The sequence below is a fragment of the Hippichthys cyanospilos genome, chromosome 18 (genome assembly GCF_059441005.1).
Source record: "Hippichthys cyanospilos isolate Australia breed blue-spotted pipefish chromosome 18, RoL_Hcya_1.0, whole genome shotgun sequence".
Taxonomy (NCBI): Eukaryota; Metazoa; Chordata; class Actinopteri; order Syngnathiformes; family Syngnathidae; genus Hippichthys; species Hippichthys cyanospilos.
In genome coordinates, this window is record NC_142386.1 from 8117207 (window position 1) to 8143199 (window position 25993).

The following is a 25993-nucleotide window of genomic DNA, read 5'->3' on the forward strand; positions in this document are numbered from 1 at the left end:
ATTAATTTCGCGGACTGTTCGCTGTTTAATAATGCATGTAAATTTTGGTATGTTTCATTATAATAAATGCAAATGTACATTTCATTTTAATATACTTTTAACAGACGTAACACTTTATGCAGTAATTTCCAGCGGTTTACCTTGTTTGCGTGGTATGTGTAATGTGTACGTTTGATCAGAAGAGAGCAGTGTTTCTCTGTAAAAAGCAGTTTATAGTCATACAGTGCGGTTTTATATCATGCTTCAAATGTTTTGCTTTACAAGTTTAAAATACTTTGTTTTGAATAATGTATGACAGGAGACTATAGCTACTTTAATAATAATAATACAATGTGTTCTAAATTGTTACGTGAGACAGGCCCATGTTGCATTATTTTCCAGTTCGATATCCATGGATTCATTTGAAAATCAATTCAAAATCATCATAGCAAAGTGAGTTGGTTCATCTTTTATTTCACTATAAAAAATGGGAGAACATTCACATTTACATTTAGCCTCAAAATTACAGTACAGCATACGTAAATTCTTCACAAAGGAAGTAAAATACAACATTTTTTTAATGTTTGTTTTATTCTTCTATGAAAAATACCAAAGAGTATCACTCTCAGTTTTTGCAGAATTTTTCCAATATGTTGCAGACCTGACAGCAGAAAGGTTGGCTTTGTACAAAGCAAAACAAAAAAGAAAACGAAAAAAAAAAGGCTTTCACTCACACAATCTAGCCTTGCATTATTTAGCCTGATTTTGTTATGTGCTGAACATGCAATGAGGGCAATTACACAAATCTTTGTATATATTATACTGGTGCAATGAGATGCTTGGAGCAGGCTTGCAATGTAACACTAATTTAAAAAAAAAAGAAAAAAGGAAGGATTCATTCGTTGCATTATACCCCCTACTGAATCTCCTACAGAGTGGCTGGTAAAAAAATTGACAGCTTTTGTGGTGAACATTTTCGTACAATTCCAACCTCGAATATGGCAAGTGAGAAATTCAGACTAAAAAATAACATCACTACCTGAAAAGACTTCAAAATCAGACTCCTTAGAGCATCTTTCTAAATGCACAGAACTGTACAGGCACAGATATATATATAGAGATATATATATATAGATATTTAAAATAAATAGGGCTAATCTGGCCAAAATCAGTGGGGAAAGAATGTCGGTTTCAAAATAAGACATTCTTTGCCAGTCATTCCTCACTCACGCACACATACACATCTTCCTCCACTAGCCAGAAAGACAGAAAAAAAGGAACAGAATTATTATAAAACATAAATGCAGTTGTTGTGGAATGCCTCTGAGCAAGGGGGACAAAGCTGGACGCAGCGTCCCCGGGCTTGATCCTGTGCCACGGCGCCAGGCTGTGGCCTCCAAAACCCCTCCTCTCCCACCACACTTATCCAGAGCGGTCCCCGAATGGCCAAGGCGACTCTCCTCGTATTACAAACAGAACTTTAGAACAAGAAGACCACAAAAATGTCACCACCTTCCTATGCAGGGGGTGCTCAGATGATGGGTATAGGGCGGGGTGGGGATTGGGGGGGGGTGCTATGCAGTCAAAGAGGAGATGCCCGCTTGCATGAGAGGCGAGGTAGGAGGACCAGGAGGAAAAGGGGGGGGGGTCTCTCAATTTCCAGCGGAGGGCCGGATGGGCTTAAACGTCGGTGGAGAAGTAGAGCGTGTTCCGCTTGAGCTCAGCAAAGGAGATGGGAGGATGCTGCAGGTAGTACAGCAACACTTGTACCTGGACACACATAAACAAATCACATATACGAGATTTTTTTTAAAAACCAAACCGCAAAATGAACAGTCAGCGCAAACGAAATACAAACACAATATTGTTTTCTTATTAAGTGACTGCAACCCAAAACAACCCACCCCAAACCTCGAACCAAAATTATATACCGTACATACATATTGAATAGTAAGGATGAAGTGAGTTTGAAAAAAACGCACACAAAAAAATGCATATAATGACAAAAATAAAATGGTTTCCTCCCAATGCATTAAAATGGGTGGATTTTCTGGTGCCCAATCTCTGTAAAAGCAGACCGATTACGGCAATGAATCAAAATTAAACATTTATTTTATCCAAGTCATTGATTATTTGCTTGCAAAATGGAGAGGTTATGATAGTTATTACTGAACTATATCGTCCTTTTCCTGCAATACTGCATTTTCCTCCTCCGTATTTGCGGCTGCAATGTCAATAAAATGGTCACACGATTTGATCGATTGCAGATCGTGCAATATCCTATTTTGTGTTCCCTGCTGGTCATGATCTCTTTTGATTTACAGTTGTTTTCATGCTGCAAGAAGAATCAGGACAATTTGAAATCATGGAATGTGCAATATGCACTTTACTTCATGGTTTATTCCATTATGTGACTCCAGGGATGACTGTGCGCTTCACTTATGCGCCAGTTTGAGCTAACATCCAGTCAGCTTGAACCTTTTATACCATTCTAACAAAAAACAAAACAAAACACAAAGCCCTTCAGCCATCTCCAAGACAAACACTGACTTAGTGGAACGGATGCAAACAGGCTTTCTCTCTGCATGCTATACTATTTAAGGACACTTAATCAGTCTTGTTTGTTTTTGTCACAAAATGACAAAAAGAAACAGGAAACACAGATGAATTGATGCGGATGGTACAAGGGCCCCGAGACATACTAAGACTGTGTGGGAAGGAAATTAAGATGGAAACTTACTGAGCAAGCCTATTTTAAGGCTACAACACATCAAACAGTGAGTGTGTGGGATCACACGTTTCATCCAAAAGACCATTGAAGTAACGGCAGATTTTACAACACACTTTAACTACAACGCCAAATAATCTATTCCATCTGTCCGTTTTAAAAACGAAATGTTTCCCACTTCTGAATTATACACATTGGGGCATCTACACTATCAAGTAGCTGCCAGGTAAACGGCTCTTATTACTATGCAAAGAGATACAAACACTGGAAAATGGCAGGCATGTGGGGGTACCTGCGCCATGACGTCATGTGACCAGATGTCGGAGGCAGAGGTAAAATTCTGTCCCTTGGCGCTCTCGGACTCTGACGGTCTGAGCAGAGTGGGGCCAAACACTGTGGCCAGGTTATGGAGGGACATCTTGTTGAGGGGCTCCTTTTCCGCTACCCTGTGGAGTCAAATGAGGCGAGCGTTCAAAACGAGGTGTGCTACTGCAAAGCGGAAAAGGCACTCGGCAGTACTGCGAGAAAAAAAAAAAAAGAAAGCCACCGGTATATATGCAAAGACCACACCTACATAACCTTGTACATAAACCTGTCTTGCTGCACAAACTAGTGGTGGAATGGCTGATGTTATTTGTGTGTTTTAAAAAACTTCCTAATGTTGTAATGAGTGGGCTTTTGTTAAGAAGAAAAAGAACACAAATACATTGAAGAGAGGAAAAAGAGGAAGAAGAAGATGAGTAAGTAGGACAAAGAAGAGGAAGAAGAAGAGAAGGAAGAAGAAGATTAAGAAAATGAGGAAGATGAAGAGGAGTAATAAGAAGAGACCAAAAGAAGAGGAATAAGAAGAGGAATCGGAAAAAGAGGAAAAAAACAAAACAAGAACAAACAAGAAGCATGCTATCTTCTATGATACGTGGAAGAGAACACAATCAAAGGTGTCTTTGAGAAGAATTTACCGTTTGAGGTGCTCCAGCAGAGTGAGGAAGGTCATGATGTTGGGGTCGGGCAGCGAGCGCAGGAGGTGCATCATGCAGTTCTCCTTGGCCGCAGGGTCGGACAGAGCTGCGCAAAAGAGGGATAACCAAATTACGACCACTTGTGTCCAGCTCAAAAGTCCCCCGCTGATGTGAAAACCTGTCTCACATATTCCCTCCATGAAGGCCGGGTAGAGGCGGTCGGTGAGCAGAGGTTCGGGCAGTTCCCTGAAGTACAGCTTGAGGGTCCCCGCGATGGCGTTGATGTCCATGTCGCTCAGCATCACCAGGATGTCTTTGGTATCTAGGGGTGAGCCCGCCCCGGTTACGCACTCAACTCCCAATAACACAGCTGCTTTGTACTCAAGAGCGATGATCTCATCCGGCAAAAATGCCCGGGCGGCGACTTATGCTCAATAAGGGCACGCTAAAATGAAAGACGACACTTGGCGCTTGGTGTAGCAAAATGATCTGAGGAGCTGCTTACATAATGCGCGACTGCAACACCGCCAGTTCGCACAAATCACCGCACGGTTTCATTCCATCTCGCCGCCTGGCAGATGCATCCTAATAAACACTTCTCTTTTGATGAAAGGATGTTGCACAGGTAAACAACTAAAGGACAAACAGGATCATCTTAAGATAATTTTATAACACGAAGCAACTCAAGTAAAAAAAAAAAAAAACAAGGTGAGTTAGTGTGACTTAAAGGGGAAGTCATATAAAAAAAATCCTCAAATGACGGCCGTTTTTTCTGGTTCTGTCAGTTGCTGTCCACTAAAAATGATATCACAGTGCCTAAGGTCGAATTTTTGCATACAGATGACCACTCTTCTCTCTGAGTACAGCACAGTACTGATTACAGGATTGGACCAAAATGGAGAGTGAAGAAATAACATTCTTACTGGTATCAAATGCCGTTTTGAGGGCCTGGATGTCAGTTGCCACCCCTGAAATCCTGTAGATTCCCACCTCGTCGATTCCTCTCTTCTCCACTTCTTCAATGCACTGACGGACGATGTAAGGCACCTTGGAGCGCTCGCGCCTGCAAACATGTCATTGTTAACATCCTGAGCATTGCAGGAGCGTTTTGGATTTTTTTTTTTTTAATGTAAATCTTCTAGGTAATTTTGATCTAATTTGTAACAAGCAAACTGTTGACCTGCTTTGGTTCATCATTAAAAGTGTATCTCCACTTATCACGGATATTTGGGAGAATTGGACCTTATTTACAAAAAGGGGGGACAAAATTATTATTACCTCATTTAGTGCTAGACCAGTAAAAATTGATCATTGATTTCTAAAGCCCACATTGGCGCTGAATGAGTTAAAGGTAGCAGGGAGTTCATCCCTCCAATACATGGCGATCTGCTACAGATCCGATAATGGTAATTGATGTAGTAAAGTTTTGGGCATATTCTGAAATGATCATTAAGATGGAGAATTGAACACTAACTATAATCTGTCAGAATGTTGGGACATTTGCAAGCAGGTTCCGTTTTGTAAAAATGGCTGTTATTAAAAAATTGCAAGTAGAACAATTTGATTTAGTTTGATCTAGTGGGACAATGATTTGATTAGATTATTCGTTTGATGTTGCCTTTTACTGCACGCATGAATGTGTCAGGAAGTTACTATAAATTAGGAAAAGACCGATTATTGGCTGGGCTGATAATAGGCGCCGATATTCAGCATTTTGACGACTCTGCACTATTTAAAAATCATACAGCTGATAAAATATAAAACTGTGTTAACCTCGGGGAACTATTTATATCAAAATTTAGTACACTTTATAAGAGCTGCTGATGACCCGGAGAACTTGCTGCAGCTAAAAATTAAAACAAAGACAATGTGGGTTAAAGTTCAACATTTTAGTTATGAAATTTTGGGGAGAAAATCTTGTGGTAAACCATAAGGAGCTAGAGTATTTTTTATTGACATTTTTAAGACATACTGATGACAATGGGAGCGGCATAGATTTTTTGTTAGAAGGAAATGTTGTCAAAGAGACAAAAAATGAAAAATAAGTATACTTACTTTGTTACCACATTAATCTTGACCCCAAACACACCACTCTGTTTTTTAGACGGCGTCCTCTTCAAGCTCAGGTCCCTACTTGTAAACTTCATGGAGAATTCCACCTTTATCTAAAAGGGGGGGAAAAAAGAAGCAAATTCTAAGTATGCAGCACCCACGCCTGGGCCCCTATGACCCAATGCTTTGCAGTCACTCAGTTAATTGGATATTTGAGGCTTTTAGTCTTACATCTAAACATAGTTCCAGAGTAAAACATAATCAAAAGATGGATTGGCTTTCAGAAAATCAGCCTAAAGCTATTTTGTTGACATCTTACCCCATTCATCTCTATGACGTCCATGTGCCAGTTCTTGGACTGCACTGTCTGAGGATCCAGCTGGAAGACACAACAGAGACAGAAAGACGTTGAGTGATAGAAAACATGCCGGCTGAATGAAGGTACATTATCATCACGATCAGATTACCGTCGCAAAGAAAGATCTGATGATACTGTGCAATGCATCCGTCTTTTTTTGGATCGACTTTCAATCGCAAGAAATACGCCATCAAATGCTTTTATCTCCAATCTTGTTCCATATAAATCCAGGGGAATAGTTCCAAGAAATTTTTCATCACCTGTGCGTTACAGTCCTGCTTTAAAAATGTGATTTTGTTTTGGGTATGTAAGTACTATCAAGTTAAAAAGAGAGAAATTCATTCATATCCGTAATGTATGTAGTTTTAATCTCACCAAAAAAAACTAGTTTTCTTTTTATTTAGATGAATTGTGTTATTGTGACAGATTGTTGCTATTGATGGCTGTGAATGCAGTCGCAGCTGAGTGCTTTGCATTTATGTGCTAGGCCAAACTTGAGCTGCTTCTGTGATATGCAAACTTCTTAGAAAGAATGCCTATAAAGTGATCTCAGATGCTCTTACATTTTCACGTCTTTTTTTTCTGCCCTTCCATCCACAACAGAAGCCTATCAGGTTATGCGAGCGCAATGACAGCCAATCAGTGTCCACTCCAGGGTGGGATTGACTTTTAATTTCCGACCATCAAATAATTGAAGCACAAGAAGCCAGATGCATAAAAACGACTCGAATTATCATACAGAATTCATGAAGTTAGATTATAAATTAGATTCATGGGATTCAAAATAATCGCTAAATCTGGTTGAGTGTTTATACTATTATGTTATGTCAACACAGCACGGTCTTTGGCAGACAAATACACGCTTATTGGCAGCATTAGGCTTCATCCATTACATATTCTCTGGGAGCGTATTTCATTGGCTCGTAAAAATGCCATTTGTCCGTTTCCCCGGCAGGGGTTGGGTTTCAGATGATTGACAGGTAATCATTGCAGCCGAGTCTTCTTCGTACAGCAACAGCCACAAGAATGATTTTGGTGTGCACTCGCCAAGACGGCCCTTTTAAAAAAACAAAAACGTATAAAGCATAGTGCCTTCCCTTTGCCCGCTGCTGAAGCCTGATTAAAAATGAATGCTCTCCAATAGGCTTGTAAAAACAAAATGAATCCTATAGGAGGCAGCGTTTACACCCGCTGACCCTCATCCAAACAAATGTTTTAGTAGAGCTGCTCAGGCAAGGTCTTCTCAAGAAGTTTTCTAAACTTTACTTTTCATAGCGGCAAAAAACTACTTTATGTTCTAAATGATAACTTTAGTACCGAGGTACCCAATATTTAGTACCCCAAAAAATTGATAACTCTTTTGTGCGTATTGCTTGACCAATTACTTTAGTACTTAATTATTACATAAAAGTAATGGATTACCTTAGGATTTTAGCACTAATCAATTACTTATTTTTTTTTGTACCAAAAGATATCTATGATTAATTTCTTCATTCTTAATTCCAAAGCCATTTTTGGCCCTAGTTTAGACAAAACCGTTTTTGATCATAAAAATGGCTACTAAATATTTAATGAATCAAATAGTAATCATACATAGTAACCGGGGTTCAATGTCTGGACGTAATCTTTGTACTTGGCGTTGATTGGTTTAAATATTCATTAGCTTCAGAGATCTTCCTTTAATTAGATAGTGTATAAGGCTTAAATTACACGGCTTGGTTTAATAGGCTCACAAGACTAATGTGAGCTATGTTCCAGATGTGACACACCCCGCTCGAGTTCTTCACAAAGTGTAAGCAACATAACTATTTTTAGGTCCACAAACCACATCAGCATGTTTACATGCGAGGCAGCAAGCAGGACTGTCTTCCCTCAACAGCAGCTGATGTCACCGTGGCCATGTGAGAGCTTTAACTTGGTTACTATGTTGCTGTCTTTGGCCACATTACCGCCCGGGCCAATCGGCGAGGGCTTTGCGCCGGCCCCGGCTTATGATTCGCAGAGCACGAGTATCTCTGAGGGCACAGTGGAATTCTCTTATAGGGTGTGCACAAAGCAACATACAGGCACGCATTAAACTTATTACGCAACGCGGACCATCCTCCAGCCTTGGTGACTAAGAGTGCTGATGCGCACAGAATGGAGTTATCCTACGGGTACAAACATAAATTCTCTCATTTAATTAACTGAATTTAAATCTCACCTCATTTCCACATTCGAGAAGGCCAGCAATTAAAATTAGACTTAAATGATGATGCAAAAACTGATGAGTTCTACTACATGGGACGTAATCAAGAGTCAGATTTATTGGAAAGTTTTGATAGCAAGGCAACAAGATCAGGGCTGCATTTGTAGCCTCTGATGAGTCTTCAAGATCTTTGGATGGAGAGCGATAGTCAGCAATGTTTCATTTTCCACTTTGTGGCCTGGCTGGAACATTGTGTGACCCATCTGTTCGGCTCATGCTTGTGGCCTTGACCAAACATAACAAACATACCATTTGTGAGCTACTGAGGTAAATTTTCTCTGAGGGGTTGACAAATCGATTCAGGAGGTATTATTTGCTGGCCAAACAATAAAAACCGCATGTGCCAACATGTAAAACTTCTTAAGTAATTCATTCTCTGAGGCATAACTAAGTTGGAGCAAATTTTAAATTTCATGGAAGTTGATTGGCAAATGTGTTAGCAAAGGATTGTGGTCAAATGTTTCCATGTAAATCCGCTGTCTCCGCTTCAGTGTGTAACTACACATTCGCAAAAAAAAAAAAACCACAAAAAAAATGGCCGCCGCATCCAACAATGCAACACGGTTCCCGAAGCACGCAGTGCTGTTTGGGAAAAGCCTTAAAACAAGCCATTTCATCATAATAACTTTTTTTTCTCCTAATTTCTACATTTAACTGCATACCTATAACAACAAAGTAAACAACGTTGAAATGGATTACCTGCATTTCCCTAAAAGAGATCACAGAGCGAATTCAATTCATGAAGCGAGGTTCCACAGAATCTCATCAGCACTAATCAGAATATGAAAACGAAAGAGCATTTGGGCTGAAATGCAGCAAGGGCAGAACTGCGGATAAAAATGCTCGAATCTGGTTGTCTTCCACGCGTAAGCCGCTACGACAGCTCTATTGTTCCCAACCCTAAGCTGGCTGTAAGTGCACAAAGAAAACAAAAACAAATCCAGCAAACAGGTCATCAAGCAGAGAACGCCATGTCTGACAGACAGTCAAATCCCCGGCAACAATGGACCATGAGCATCATCAGAATTTGTGCCGGTTCGGCACATTCACGCATTTTAGTCTAATGACATCCAAACCACACCTTCCATTCTCTGCAGATCAAATTCCACTCTGTCTTAATGACTTTTTTTTTCTTTCTAAGGGACATTCAAACAATTTCTAAGAAAAGCTCTTCCTGTGAGTCTTTTTGGCCGACTTTTATGGGCACCGTAGCGCAAACCAGAGGGCAACATTTTATTGTCTTTGTTGTAAAATGCTAGCAAGTTCAGAGAGCTCCCAGAGCCACTATGTCTTAGAAAGTTCAATCAAAACTGAAACAGGTGAGTAGTTCCCTGTAGTTTTCAAACATTAACAGGAATAAATAAATGAATACATTAATCATTGTTTTAATTTCAAACTAAAACAAAAGGTGCAGTGCTCCCGCGCTAACTGAAACAACTTAAATTTGAACAATTTGCTTTGAACGGTTTTAAACTGATTGTGATCGGCCATCACAATTTTAAGATGGGCAATATTAGTACTTGTCAAAATCCTGAATATCTGCGCTAATTACTGCTCTATTTCTACACCAGAGTCTGTAAATTGGAAGCAATTGAGCGCTGTGCAAGAGAGTACTGCTGTACCTTTGACAAGTATGAGAGTAGGGAACATTTCCCAAACTAAAATTTTCAAAATTTCCTCGTGACAAGAGCAGCGCAGGTGAATGTTTGCAACCTTGGACAAAAGCTGACAAAATCAAAAGAACCGCAACCTTTGTTGACACTCACCAATGTTCGCCCCTCACTGTGATAAGAGCTTATGACAAAGAATATTTCACATCAAATAAGAAAAATAGAACATCCACTCAACGGCTTTAAATACATAATACAGTAACAAGCGCCCATTGCATTTCTATAGTGTAGTGAAACAGGATTATCATTCCCAGAGCATTTTCACAAGCTGCAGCAGCATAGTACACGTTTTTTTTTTTTTTTTTTTTTTAACCAGAGAAAGTATGTGATTCCCGTCAAACAGCAATCCCTGTCATGCCCGAGCTGACGTGGGGAATGGGGGGGGGGGTGGAAAGAAAGAGAGAATTGTAACAGACTTGATAGGATCAAAAGGTAACTGAGCTCTGAAACTAACTGAAGCATTGCAAGTGTACTCATAAAAACGGCTTTTCAAAAGCCTCTTTGAATCCAAGTGAGAGGATGAATGGGACCTTCACATGAGAGTTGTGTGCGGAGTTGGGGGGGGGTTTACACACTTTGATGAAATACACGACCGCAACCTTCTTAATGTCGTCCGCTAACATGTTGGTGAAGGGAGGAGAATCAATGCTCCACCTGTGGGTCAGAGCACGAAAGCTGCCTTTCAATCAGCCAATGGTATATCCCGTTAAAGTATCATTTTTAACATCGCTCTTTCTGTCCATCTGTTTCTTATTGGCCAGTGGTTTTCAAATGGGTGCATGAGGTTTTAACAGGGTTTCTGCAGGTATCAGAAAATATCATGCTTTTTAATGCTGTTTAATGCTGAACAGTTCACATTTTCAAATTAAGAGCAAATTAATTGGCAAATTCAGTAACCTATTGGTAAATTGTTAGAATGAGTCCTATACAAAAAGTTGTATGCCTTTAAAAACAAACACAAAAAAAAGGATGCATATTCACATTGGAGATGCAATTCTCTGCCATAAAACAGATAATGGTCCATGATCTGTCTTCAGGAGTTGCTGAAAATACGTCTAGACATACTGCTCACTAGTACTACAAATATCGTTCCAAAGTTTGTTAAATCAGACAGATGTCACAGGATTATTATTTTTTGTCTGTTTGTTTGTTTGTTGAACCAAAAATGCTTGTAGTTGACGAAGAAAAATATTTCACATTTTTGAAAAACAGCAGAGTACAACTGCTATAGGCATTCTGATTTTAAACACACGCTTATGAATAGTACAAAAACAACATCCTCGTAGCTCTCAAAATTAATCGACAATGAATTGATTATCAGATTAATCAATATTGTGTACTGTAACCGGTCAGAGCTATTGGGTAACTCAACATGATCGATCAAAATCTTTCAATTTCAGCCTCTCACCAGTAATTATTCTTATTTCTGTTATCTTTTAAAATTGGTTTATCGTTTGTGTGTAATCAAAAAAAGAGATTTAATTTTACTTAGGGAAAACGATGACTAAACAAGTGACTGAATCAGTTAAAACAGGTTGGTGGCTATGACATTTATCCCTTGTTTATTATTGCCTAATTGTTTTTTTAATCAACAAACAATATGAAATAAACAACAGCAATTGGTAAATAATCTCTGAGGAAAATTGTTTTGTAATGTACTCCATAAAAAATACAACTTTATCTAATTAACAGATCGATTAATCATTAGAATAAATGACTCAAAATATTCAACAGCGACATGGGTTATACATTGCTATATCCAAAGCAACAAAACCCTGAGTGAGATACCAATTAGCTGCAAGGCCAAACTTGCAAGAAAACCTTCCCTTGGGATCTTAGTTGCATGAAAAACAAGAGGCAAATGTGTATGTGAGGTACCGTAATTAATGAAGAAGAACAAAGTGCAGCATGTGAAATGCCAAAGGGGGGATTGGTTCAGCGCTGGGAAAGGGGTTGCAGTACCTAAATTGAGCACAAGGGGGCTCTAATCTGTCACTGTAATTACAGAGGCAGAAATGCCATATACAGGCGCAAATACCGGTATATTACTTTTTAACTCATTCAATCCCAAAGATATATTTTTAAACTGTTTCTCAAGAGTCAATCAATTCAATCCCAAGAACTCTTTTACAAATATTTCATTTGGTTTTGATGTTTGGCTAAAAGGTCTAAAATGTATAGTACTAAATGAATTAAGTACTAAAGTGATTAATTACTTTAGGTAAATAAAAACTCAAGTAATTGGTTACTTTAAGCAATTAAGTACTAAAGTAGTTGATTACAAGAACTAAAGTTATTGATTATTTTATGTACTAACGTAATACATGACAAAAGGATAGCGTAAAAATGGCTGCGGCTAAATGAATCACGTACTAAAGTAATTCATTATTTTAGGTAATTGTACGATTTAGTACTTATCTAAATAGTACAATGTAGTAGTTAGTCTAAAATAATAGATTACCTTAATACTTACAGTTATTCATTTAGTAAAAGCCCTTTTTAAATCCTTATTTAGCCAAACACTGGGAAATAAAAAGAATAGAATTTAAGTAAGTACCTGGGTTGGAATGTCTGGAATGTCGTGAATATTGTTGTCATGCAACAAAAGATTCACAGAAATGTGCCTCAATATAGTGGACAATGCACGCAACTGATTTTCTGAATGGAATTTTAAAGTTAATATGATATGACATTTGAAAAAAGATTTGCATCAATGTGGTAGTATCCACCAACTGAAATTTAGACGACTTTTTTTTTTTTTTTGAAGCTGTTTATGTAGATGAAAAAGCACCTTGCGAGGTCTATTCATGTTGGTTGAATAGAGCAGATGATAAGAACAAAAGCCCAATGTGTAATGATGACCCCCAGGCGGAGTGACCTCGCAAAACATAAAAAGTAGACAGATGGAGATGGCTAAGTGATAAATAGAAGTGTGCGCAGATGCTGGACAGAAACCTTTTGTCTGAGCAGTTTGCTGCGGACGCGACCCCATAGCTTGGCCCCGGTATTGGTGTGTCTCTTGAGCACAGGGGTCTGCGGTTGGCTTGATAGGTTGTGCTGATTCTGGTCCACACAGCACTGCTGCTCCAGGTGCTCGCACACCGAGTTCAGGTTTACATCCGACACCAGGATCTCCGTCATCCCAAAACCTCAGGTGCCCTCTTCCAACAGACTCGAGGAGAAAAAAAATGCGACTACAAAGAGCCTGACAGAAAGCTCCTGATTTGTTGATTGAGGCAAAAAAAAAAAAAAAAAAAAGTCAGTTAAATGATTTCAAAAATGACAAAAAGGGTCATGGTAGGAGGACAAGATGTTGCCATGGTTTCCAAGCAAGCCTGGCAATTAATTCCACCTAGGAGCGGGATACACAGTCAGCTGCCAACATCTCCTTCCTTGCTGTGTGCCGTTGGACGACCGGCGCCGATAGAGCAAGCGTGACAGAGTGAGAGAGGGAGCGAGCAAAAGAGAAGGAACGGGGAGGGAGATGGGCCACTCGCGCCGCTTGGCTTCTCCAGATGTTGCTGGACACACCTCCAAAATAAAGGGGAGGGGCCTCATTTAGAGAGAGGGAGCCCCGCATGCGTTGTTGTTCAGCCGGTTGACCTCTTGTTAACCTTTCCCAGAGTTGGTCACTACAGCCGGGAAGTCAGTTGCCAGCAATGTGACGCAGAAGAAAAAGCCCTATATTATGTCAAATGGGGAAAAGGGCTTGCTGGGAATTTAAACAGCAGGGAGATTTTTTTGTGGATAAAATGTCAAAACGTTTTTTTACCATATATATATATATATATATATATATATATATATATATATATATATATATATATATATATATATATATAAAAAATTACATTTATTACTTCCATACCCCAATCTTTCTGCGTAAACAGCTGATGCTATGACCTGTGGCTTATCCATGACAATTATTTATTTTTTTGCTAGATTTTTGCTGCTGCGGCTCAGATACTGGTGCGGCTTATAGTATGGAGAATATCACGTGTGAACGTCTGTGTGTGCGTGTGTTTGTGTGTGGGGGTCTGGGCCAATAGGAAAGGACCACTTGGAGCGAGAAAAGGTCACAGCCTTGGGGTCCAACCAAGAAGCGATGTTGAAGACAGTGAAGTGGTTTCACTTCATTTGTCATGCTATTTTCAATGAAATTCACTGTTCCGAACCGTGCAAAGGAGAATTAACCTGAGTATGACCTTGTAAAAATTCTTACTGCTTTTTTCTTAAAATTACTGTTCCTGGAGATATGGAATAAACATTCAAAGAAAAAACAAACAAACGATACAAGATTTCAAACTTGGCATTATGTTCCTCTAGGTCGGTGAATATTAAAATGAAAATTTGAACAAATAGTTCTCTGATGTTTAAATCATTTTAATGGTCATCATATTTTTTACGAAATGCAGATCAATATTGGAAATAAACCCACTGTCGTTTGCTCCCTCCGCTCCTGTCTGCCCACTTTTGCTTTTGCCTTTTGTTGCAGATGACTTCCTCACCATTTTAAGTGTTCATTACCAACTTGGGAAGTCAGTCACCATGAATGCGCTTCGACTCTTTTACGCTACGCCTGTCTGCTGACATTGAAAAGTCATCCACAGGCAGCCGCGCGCACGCACCAGCTCACATCCTCCTTGTGAATCACCGTCTTTATATCAAAAGGGCAGTCTGCTCTTAAAAAGGCGTCTGAATGGATCAATGGGGGCGCGGGAGGCTGAGCATGCCTGTCAAATTCCATCTCCATCCATTGTCTCGCAGTCCTTTTCTACTACAGGGCAAAAGAATTCCAAAGGCACCAAGCTGCATTTACAGACTCTTTCAGTTGACTGAACAGTTCTAATGAGTTAGCTGGTAGCATGATGCCTGCAAATGCTACACACATTCCTCCAAGTAAACAGCGGAAGTTGTGGAGTTGAATGCCCCTGAGGATGTACAATTCAGAGTGTGAACACAAATTTGGCAAAAATATGCCACTTAAAGGGAACCGACTGGAAAATTGAAAAAATGTTAAAGGCGATAAAGATATAATTAAATCAGCCTCTGGGAATTGAAATGCTTTCATTGTCTTTATAGGGTGCTTGTTTTTAATTTTCCTGACAGCTCATCGCAACATGAATCCACACTGTCAGTCTGTGTGGAAAAACAAGAAGCAAAAAAATCATATGATATAGCAAAAAATCTACCATGTCAGAACTTAGGTTTTCATGATCCCTCACTAGTTCACGTCCCCTTTATTGCGCCACCAATGCATCACAGACTTTTTTTTTTTTTTTAAATTTGAAAAAAAAAACAAAAACATATTGCGGAAAGACACACTGTGACAGTTTGCTGCACGCCAGACAGACGAGGTAACCATAATTGCCTTGCCGCGGACACTCCTCGGACGTCGGACTGCAGCAGTACACATATTTACTTAAGTCTTAAATTGCTGAACCTTATTCAGTAACTGTACTGTTATCCCTTCCCATCCGTTTGGCTGTAGTCTCACTGAGGGACATGATAATATTAGCAGCACCCGGTGCGCAAAGTCACTTAGGTCTATCACACTAGCTTATAAGAGCACCCAAGTGAGGCTATCTATCTCTTTACTCTTAATTTGGCAGTAAAATCATTTGGCTTGTCCCTTTCTCTGAACTTTATCTGTACAGTTTTACACGGCTGAGACAGTTTGTTAGAATCACTATGAGTAAAGAGGAAAGACTTCCGAAATTTTGAATTCTGAACAAATTGGAAGTCATCCTGGGTGAAAGATTGTGTTCGGACGTCATTTTAACATTTTCAAAGAGCCTCTGTAAGTAAGACCCATAAATATGGTATGCTGTCTAAAATACATCATGACTGATGCAAAAAAAAAACATAATTTATTAAAATGATTGATTCTGGCTTGTCAAGTCTGTTGAGCAATAAGACAATCTTAAAGATGAACTATTTTTCATCGTCCTATAAATAAAAATCACAAAAAAACTCATCATTTCTCAGCAAGATGCCCTAGACTGCAGCAGACACGTTATCATTGTGTCACACAACTCGGGTTCCACAGTGACGATAAATGGCGATCATCAAGTTTGACGATGTTAAGTGTCTGCTCTGTACAGAGAGGACCTCAGTCAACCCCTGCCAGAGTATATTTTTAACCCCCAACATTTGCAGCAAGTAGAAGACACACACACACACTCCATGCGTCACTTTTTGGAAAGAATGTCTGGGAAAACAATTTTTTTGGGGGGGGAAATGAGAGGGAAGAAAACCCCAAGGGAAACATGAGATATTTTTGGATCAGATGAGAGAGAAGAAGAAGAAAGAATTAGATATGTATATCTATCGTGCATGTCTTGATCACAATAATATTTAACATCCAAAAACAGATAAGTGATAATAACTTAAAAGCGAAATTATTTTGACAACGCGAGTCAAAAGCTCAAGTAATGTGATTTATTAGCTTTTCCATGACAATGAATCACCTCAAGCTAGTCTTTTAGAATAGTACAATAAAAAGCCAAAGCCCTCTTTCTTCTGATTGGACAACTTGTTGAGCAGTCAGTGCTGGCAAGTACCTTAACTTTCCTTCACAAAACCAAAGTACATTTTATAAAACATTTGAAACCACACCAAAATGTGAAATGCAGTCTTGGGAAGACGAGTTGGAAAAGCTTGGAACCAAAACCGTGTAGCTGAAATGCTACAAGATTTTGTTGAAATGGGTATTTCCACCCAATGGCCCACTTTAACATCTCTATTAATTAAAACTATTGTACTGTATCTGCATAGTTAGAATTCTTAATAGGACACAACAATGTGTAATCTTCACAGCTTCAAATGTTGATCCTGCATTTATGAGGACTCATACAGCACAAGACTAATCCACAGACCCAGTCTTGCTCTCGTGTCAAGGTTAGACCATTTGCAAGTCTTCACTCTTTCAGTCGTCTAGAAAAGAGGGTCAACCAGAGTCCAACATGTCCCATCACATCAACATCACGGAAAGAACACCCATCCATATAGCATCCAGTGATTCACGCCCACCCTGATTTTTGATCATGCCTTATTTATGGTACTTCATACTATGCAGCATAACAAGAGAAATGCAGACAGAACACTGCGGTTCACACCACTGCATGCACCAGAAAAGTCTGCTCTGGACAGACCGCCGCAGCTCCCCCCCAAAGCCACAGTTACACCCTACGAGATATTTAATTGCAGACTATTAACGTAAAAACAGTATGCCAGGATAATATTTGTCTGAAGCAGACTATTTCATGTTACTTGGTTTTAGCGGTTTGTTGCATTTGCCATGTGTAAAAACAGACTTATTTTCTTGGAAGACATTCAAGTGGATAAAAACGACATGTAGAGATAAATATAAGGGAGGACCAAGGATGAATTTAATATTAGATTGATAATGATGAAAAGCAAATATGGAAAGGAGTTCAATGGCGAGATAAGAGTCCTTGTGGGAATAAACATAAAGAGAGGTTGCTGCTAAATGTGGTCTGCGTGTTGCTTGCTGGTGCCGGCTGAGATGCTGAGCGTTGGTCTCTGTGGGTTTGATGTGACCTCACACATCGACTGAGTGAACACAAACAAGCATAAAATGCATGGAAATTGCCATCCATATACTGCTTGTGTTAGACTCATGAATGTGCCTTAAGAGGCAAGGCTCAGTGGAATGGGCTGTGACAAGGTCAATCTGCACAGGAATCAAGAGCAGACTCTCCTTGAATGTACTTTTTGAGTTTACCTTTTTTTCCTGGCATTCAAAAAATGACTTTTTTGTAAGGATACAGAGAAAAAACAATTAAGAATCTTAAAATTTGCAATACATTGAACACAATAATTGCAAGATTGAAAAATACAGTCTGTGTGTAATCTAGAAGAAACAATCCCCAATATTTGGGTCGTGATCTGTTTATTATTATTATTATTATTATTTTTAGAAGCACTATTAGACATATAGGACACTCCCTGTCAAGCCATGGTTATTGTCGTAAAAACCAAATGTGAGGAAGTCCGCCAATCCTTCAAAATAAACTGCTCTTATGGTACAAGTAACATAAATATGACGTGAATGGGATTGGTACACTTTTATTTTGAAGGCGAGATTCTGAAATCACTTTCACGCTGTCATGCTTGAAAAAAGGAAGTTCGAACTGTCAATTCAGCGTACTAAAAAACAATCTAGTGACGACTGGCGTTATTTTTTTTTCTCAATTGGCCTTTTTTTCAGCAATGCATTGAACAGCCCTGACCTGAGAGCAATGCGCAGAACACAAACCAGGAACCCAATCAAAGGAGATAACAAAAACAGAAAAACCAATTTGAAGTTGTTCGGGTTAGTGCGCCTGTTTACATGACATTTAAAAACCTGAATATTGTCATTAGTTGGGTTTTTTAAAGTGTTATTGACCGCATGTGAACTCATCCCATATCAGTGTCAACTTCAGGGTGGGAGTGTAAAGGTTTTATGATGGTGAGAGGTTGACCTCTGAACAAGTATAGCTACAGAAAAATTTGAAAATTTGAACAACCTTGAGACAAGTCTCTCTGAATATCTTGATACAAAATGGATGAAATTGCTTCCACATGCAGAATTGCCCACATCATCGAAAGGTGAAGGAGCAGATGGCTCATCCCCGAGTGCCCCGAATGCTCTGACATCAAGAACCTGTCTTCATTCTTAATAATGGATGGGAGGGGTGGCACGAGACCTCGTAAAGCCGCTCCACATGAGAGGGGGGAGGGTTGAACTAGTTGCCCGTTTTTCTCCTCCAAACTCCATCTGGGACTGCGGTACAGCCAAGGAGCGTACAATTCGTGTTGCGTCTAGCACCCTCTCGATTCGACAAAGCTCGATGAGACTCACGCTTGCAAGCAGAGATGAATTAATGATCGATTTAACGGCTGCTCCCCTAAAACATTAAAATTCAACGGCCCCCCACCCCCTATTCATTATGTTGGAGACAGGAGTTTAAACTCATGACCTCTTCTCATTTGCAATTCTCTTTGGTAATTAAAGCGGAAGAGAAAAATATTTTGAAATTAAATTGGATTAGACGAGATCATCTTTTAATACTCACATGAATAGCAAGGAAACATGAAAAACCTCCACCCAAATATTTCTTAAACTGGTTGTCGTCATGAAGCCGCGTCACGTTGACCCAGTGGGGTAAGTACATCCTGTCGGTCAGCAGCCAATCACAAAAAGACAAAAAAATATAAAGACTTTCCGACTGCTTAGCTCGTTTACTGCCATCACATTTTGAATGGACTTTTGATGTCTATAATCGTCAATGACAGTGAATGCGTTATTGACCGCATGTGAACTTACACACAAGTAAATTGAGTTACAAGAACGATTTAAAGGTACCCCTAATTTTAGATCATTGCCGCTTTCGTTTCAACATCAGTTTGTGCAGAGGATGTTTGGCAGGGTGGGGAATCAGCCGCGGGGTCTTGGACAGATTATTCAGATTTTCTTTTCATCTAAGCCTTCGGGGGTGATCTTGAGCAGATTAACCGCTCCATCACTTATTAAACACTTTGAAACAAACGGAGCAAAGGCAAGGGAGGAAGCAAGAGAAAAAACGATGAGGGTTTCATTAGCCAGTTTCTGGTTGCAGGGTATGATAAGGAAACAGGAGAGGCTCTAGACAAATAAATTATTTTGATTTCATTTTAAGAGTTGGTAGTCAACCGCTTCATTTTTGCATGTAAAGGAGTAGAGAAGAATGGAAGACCGAGTACTTCCAGCATTCCATTCCTATTGCCACAATGCGGAGTATACCAATCAATGAAATGCATTGTGTTTAACCCCACCCTTTAGATTCCAATGCAATGTCATTGGCACCCCAATTGATTGCAAAAACAGTGCTGTTCACATGATTTGTGGTTCAAAATCCCATTTGATCAGAATTCTTGACAATTCAAATGGCAAAACAAATGCTCTAAAACTCTTCAGCTGTTCTGTTTGATAGAAACAAAGCTTTACAGATTGGACATATAGTGGTGGATAATAAAGCCACACAGTGTTTTTTATGAGTAGTTATTAAAGTTTGCAAGCAGCAGTCTGTATTAATTCAAACATGAATCTTCAATATTACCTCTCCAATAAACTGCTGTTACCTCAAGGAGTATTGTTTGAACTGGCATCATACCTGTCCAAGCAATATGTGACTGTAATTTCCATTTATGTGCTATAGAGTTTATATAGCGAGTGTTCCAGTGATACTTGCACCTCCTCATTTGTTTTTAAATGATTTAATAAAGTTGAATGCTAGATGATTTGTTTTTTTAAATAACATACTAAGGTTGAAGTGAGTTGAAGTGAGTGGATAGATCTACTCACTTTAATATACATTACAAATGGATTTCTAGGCACCAAATAAATTTGCAATGCTTGCAAAATAAGCATGCAAATGAATACCATTTCATGACAACAAACACTAATTATTTAGTTCACGTACACATATAATAGTGTCTATAAAGACACATCGACGTTGATTCAACAATATTCCATAAGTAAACTTGAGAGTGAACTGCCTCTTAGCTACCATGAGGTCATTAACTTCCTGTTCTTCTTCAAGTGCTTTTGGGAAGTTTCTTTTATTTTGGGAAGCTCCATGTGCTAATATTGTCCTTATTGAAAGCCCTCTAACAACAAAACCTGTGAGTGTTTTTAAGAAACTGCGATACGTTTCCACTTTAGTAATAACGCTGTATAATCATAACCAATGATCAGTTGAGGATATGCTACATCTCTCCCGCAACTGTTATGAGGACAAACAGTTCAGAAAATTGATGTATTTTATGTCGACATATAGCTCTCGCTTTCGAGACATTTTCAGGCTCATAATTATTTGCCCACAAGAGAAATCAATATAGATATGACAGCCGTATAGCTTGTAAAAAATGATCGTGTTATTGTAGACACGAATCATGGACATAAATCCATCTGAGGCGTGGTACGGAAACAAAGCAGATGAGTTGACAGAGAAGAAAAGCAGGAGCGCCACTGCCGCCAAAACACCAGCCAAACAATCAGGTCACATCCTCTAATGTCATGCGTGACTCATTCAAGCGCCTCTCTTAAAGCATTTTACATGGTTTAGCAATTAATGCGATATGGTGTAGCCACATCAAAAAGGAAGACGGCAGATTTGACGTGAATATAGAAAAAACAAATAGCTCCTCGCCTATTGATCAAGCGAGCAATCTCGTCCTTCCTTGTCGCGTTTTGTTCAGCTCACTGGGTTGAAGTTGCGGCTGTGTATGTTGGTGTTGTACCCGCTTGCAGACTAGGACTAGGCCATCTGTACAGCAATGACCCATTTCGAGTGATGAAGAGAAGAAGCGAGGGCAGCTTCCCAGGATGACACGCTACTGACCTGCTTGAATTATTTACTCTGGAGAGTCAAACTACGACTGACTGGATGCAGCCACCTGGAAGATTGCATGAGCACAGAGGGAGGGAGGGCGGAGTGAAAGAGAGGTGACCGGATTATGCAATTGAGGCTGGAACAAATGTTTATGCACACTGGTTCCAGATTCATATAAAATCATTTGAATGGGAAATACTGATTTTATAACTATACATTGAACTAAACTCACTTGATGGGTAGGCAGATACACAAGAGCCCCAACTAGTTGTCGAAGAAAAAGTACATTTCCCATTATATTGCCGCTTTTGATTACAAAAAAAGTCTGCCAGCCAATTTCAAGCATTAAAGGAATTCACCAATAAAGATTACAGATTAATTGCTCCATTAATTTTAAAAGAAACAAATAATAAAATAACATTTGTTTACTTCCAATGCATTTCTACAAATGTCAATTACGGTATATGCCGATTTTAACTAGTCACAGGCAGCGCCGGTACCTATTCCCTACAGACAGGAAGGATCCAATAAATATACTGTTTAAAAAACAACAACTTTCTTTTCGGGTCACAGAATGCATCGCAAGGAACAAAAATAGTTATCAGAACATTCATTCTTGTCACATGAGTGTTATTAGTAGTTAAATAGGTATTATATTCATCATGTGTATGCTTAATTTATGTTGCATGATTTATTTTCTATTTTTAAAATATTTTTTTAAACAAACTGTGATTTTAGGTTGCGTGTGAAGTAGTGACATCCAAGTCAATTCTTTGCACTGCTCACCTAATCCTTTTTTTAAAATTAAGATTTGCTTTGTTTTGAATGAATGGTGTGCAAAATGAGCTTATCAACAGAATTCATGGTATGGATTTATGTGTAATAAATAAATGGTTAGAGTACAGAATATAGAAGGTTAAAATTGGCAAATTTGGTCAATTATTTTTTGGCTTATGTTTGAAGGGCCATAATCGGCTGATTTAATTGGTCGGGCTCCCCTAAGACAGTCACAATTATGTAAATATTAAAAGCAGTCAGTCACACATTATGACCCAGTGGCCCAGTGCAGGCACATGTCATCAGTTACAAAAAAAATAAATACATAAATTAAAAAAAAAGAAGGCTGTAGAGCTCCTCATTAACAAAGTAAAACAATGGTCATTTTCTTCACTAATTTCAATATTTTCTTGTCTAACCCAAGGTGCCCACGCTTTTTCCTCACAGGGCCAGAATCAGAGACATTGAAGGATGGAAGGGCAACATTGATTTTTTTTTTTTAACTAAAAATTTATCAAGCACCACAAAATCACTTAATTGCATATTGTTGATGCCGTATCTTCCTGTGAGGCAAATATATTGGGATTTTGCAAAATTATGTCAGTGATCCACCTGAAAATATACAGTAGCTGAATCCCATCTCTGCATTCAGATCCAAAACATGAGTAAAACGTTGTATGCTCAACATTTTTTAAGAACTTTTGAAAGATATTTCCACATTTTGGACCTTGTCAAAGCTAAAATGTTCTTTGTAAAAAGTCATTAGCTTTAGTTGTTCCTACTTACATTGTAAAAAGTTCATTTACATCGTTGCATATTTAGAAAAGCTCTACAGTATGTTAAACTTATTTGTTGCATTTTTTTTTTCTTAGGATATGGCGTGGGCCGCTAAAAAATAAACTGGGGGCCATAAGTGGCCCTTGGGCTATAGTTTGAAACAACCCATAATCAGCTTTTCAAGCTACATATTTTTTTTTGTCAAAAACCAATTTAAAAACTGTGTAACAAAGCAGTTTATGTCTTAAAAATCAATTGAACATAAGTCTTTTGAGGACAACCTGCTCACATCAAGCATTGGGCTGGTTGTGTTGCCATGACGACTGATCTGGAATTGACAGGCAAAGAAAACCTTGCCAGGCTTTCAAACGCTTACCCTTAGTTCATCTCCACGTCTGTTTGCTGCTGTCTCGCCAACTTCTATTAGCTGTTTGGATTTGGGTGTGAAAACCCAAAAATGAGTGGCCTGCTGACCTGATCGCATCGCGAGGACTTAATCAAAAATCCTGGAGTGAGCCGCGGAGATTCAATATAGCCAAACACCTCCTCTGCACATCGTGAAATTCAACACATCCTTCTCCCATTGGTTACACAACAAATTACATAATTGGAGCAATGTGCGACTATGAGATATACACTCGCCTCCCTCCTAAACGCCCACTCGGCTCACTGAAAGCGAGAACAGGTACACACTCGAGATAGCGCCTGTGCCAGTTCAAAACATTTGATGTGTCTGATGGGACATTTTAGAAAAGATTGCTGCGATATAGTCATCGCAACGCAGTGGTTATGCAACAGCCTGCTTCAAGTGATGAAGAGACCACTTGAGCTAAGAGGGATGCTATGTTCTCTGAAGCAATTTAAATGGGTTTATCGGTAATTAGTTGCATTACTCAACTTTGGTAGGATGTTAATGTCTGGACTCCCAAAATAAAATTTAAAAAAAAGGTATTTGGGATTGAATGAGTTAAAATATTACAAATGGTGTCAGTTTGGCACAGCTAAATTTGAATAAGACCAGTTAACATTGGATAACTACGATGACTTGAATTTATTTAAAAAAAACATCCCCTAAGATATATGTTGTAATTGTAATTTATTAATTCTGCACATACAGTAATTCCCTCAATTCACTAATTAAATGGTTTGTACAAAATCCACTTGCAGATTTCATTTCTGAAAAAAAAGTGAATATTTACCCAGTCAGACTACTAGTGACTCATGCCTCAGTTGGAATGTAACGTTGTGCTGCTGTGATTGCAGATAAAACCCCCAAATCTGATCTCATGTAAGAAAATCATAGTAAACGCAGAAGTGTATCTTGATTATACTGATATAAGTAAACATGAAGCAGCAAGACACAAACAGCTCAGTCTGAACAGGAAATGGATATTCCGCCACCCTTGCCTTCGGAGACAGGAAGTCATAAAGCAGGATCAAACAACAAGGCACGACATGGCTTTTGTCCATGATTGTGTTATATGAACAGCGAGGTACCACGGCAAGTAAATAAAAAAAAAAGGGCAGACAGCATTACAGAGTCCACGCTCTGAAGTTTGATTAGACTCGAACTCGATCAAGAAGTAAATGATACATTTTGGGAATTGGACACCTTTGAAAAATTTCGAGTTGAAAAAAGAACGACTATGTGAGCATTTTATCACTTTGAAATCACAACATTTAAATTGCATGACTGTCATGTTTAATGGAGACCAAGAAAGTGATGCTATTGGCCATTGTTGGATTCTATGGTGCATCCATAGGGTGCAGAACTTTCAGGTGCGTCCAAAGTACAGATACAACAATATGTTTTGTTTTTCAGGCTGTTAACAAACATTTGGAGTTGATATTAATTTAATCTTTTACTTATATAGCTATCAACGGTAGCGAATGAATTAGCTTATTAATTGTCAACGTGTTTAGGGAGTTCCCAGGGACACCAGCGTGTTTTTAAAAAGTTAAATTCAAATCTAAAACAAGAACAAATTAATAGCTCCTCATAATTTTCTTCAAAAATAAGTCAAAATAACAAACACAAGTAGAAGTAAAAAATTAAGAAATACTTGTCATTCTTTCTTAGCAGTACAGCACAGAAAAAAACTTGGCATATGAAATAAAAATCACAAAAATGTCACTGCAGTACTGCACTGCTCTCAACTCGCTTAAGTGTGTTTGCTTCTGAGCTTGTATTTTGTCACAATGGCTTCGGGGCCTTTTCAGTGTGGGTGTTTCTCTTCTAACTCACCCATAAAGACACTTTCATGACTTAAGGAGATCTGAGCAGATGTCAGCCAAACACCCTCGTTCATGCACAAACAGCACAGCTCAACCCAAGTAGAACAGCTGGAGCACCTCTAGCTACCGATACTGACTGACAGAGGACTACATTTTTTCCTTCGCTGGAGGAACACTTAAGCTTGAATTAAATAATATCAGTAGTGTACACTGTATAATTGCATATCGTTTTACATACGTATATACAAAAACAATTAAAATTAAATTCAAATCAAAATCGAGACACGTGTCCTATTTAAATCATTCAGACATAGTTTTACATTTGGTTGTATTTAAGAATCCAAACATTAAATTCCTGATAGATTGATTTTTTTTTTCAATTTTTTATTCAAGAATATAGTGGAAAAAAGACTGGTACAAAATCAATTAAGTACTAAAGCAATTATTAGCTTTAGTACTTAAGTACTAAATGAATCATTACTTTAGGTGCACAAGTAAAATACAATTCATTACTTACAGATTTATTTAATTTAGTGCCAGCCATTTTAGACTATTCTTTGGAATTGGATTGGAATTCTAGCAACATCTTAATTTTTCTTCCGCCAAAACATGTGAGAGGTCGTTTTCTGGTCCCGCATGACTGTGCCCCACTTAAGTAAGGCCTAGCGCCCCCCCCAAAAAAAAAAAAAAAAAAAAACGCTGGAGCCTGTCCCAGCTGACTTTGGCTAAGAGGATGGGTCAAAGGTGCAGTCAGGGTTTAAGGGCCCATGAAAAAAAAAAAACATCCTCTAGTCCCCGGCACTTCAAGGTCATGGGGTGTTTTCAAGGT

General features: G+C 38.8%; 1 protein-coding gene across 3 annotated transcripts in view; it reads right to left on the bottom strand.

The window, feature by feature from the left end:
* Positions 1-433: 433 nt before the first annotated feature.
* Positions 434-25993, bottom strand: part of abr (ABR activator of RhoGEF and GTPase) — an 82692-nt gene continuing 57132 nt past the window's right edge. For all 3 annotated transcript variants that reach the window (XM_088440734.1, XM_088440735.1, XM_088440736.1), the window contains exons 17-23: positions 6038-6097; positions 5722-5831; positions 4590-4729; positions 3854-3988; positions 3667-3772; positions 3000-3153; positions 434-1749 (exon numbers count right to left, since the gene is read on the bottom strand). In XM_088440734.1, the coding sequence (XP_088296860.1) occupies positions 1660-1749; positions 3000-3153; positions 3667-3772; positions 3854-3988; positions 4590-4729; positions 5722-5831; positions 6038-6097 (795 nt within the window). In that variant the 3' untranslated portion in view covers positions 434-1659. The remainder of the gene's footprint in view (positions 1750-2999; positions 3154-3666; positions 3773-3853; positions 3989-4589; positions 4730-5721; positions 5832-6037; positions 6098-25993) is intronic.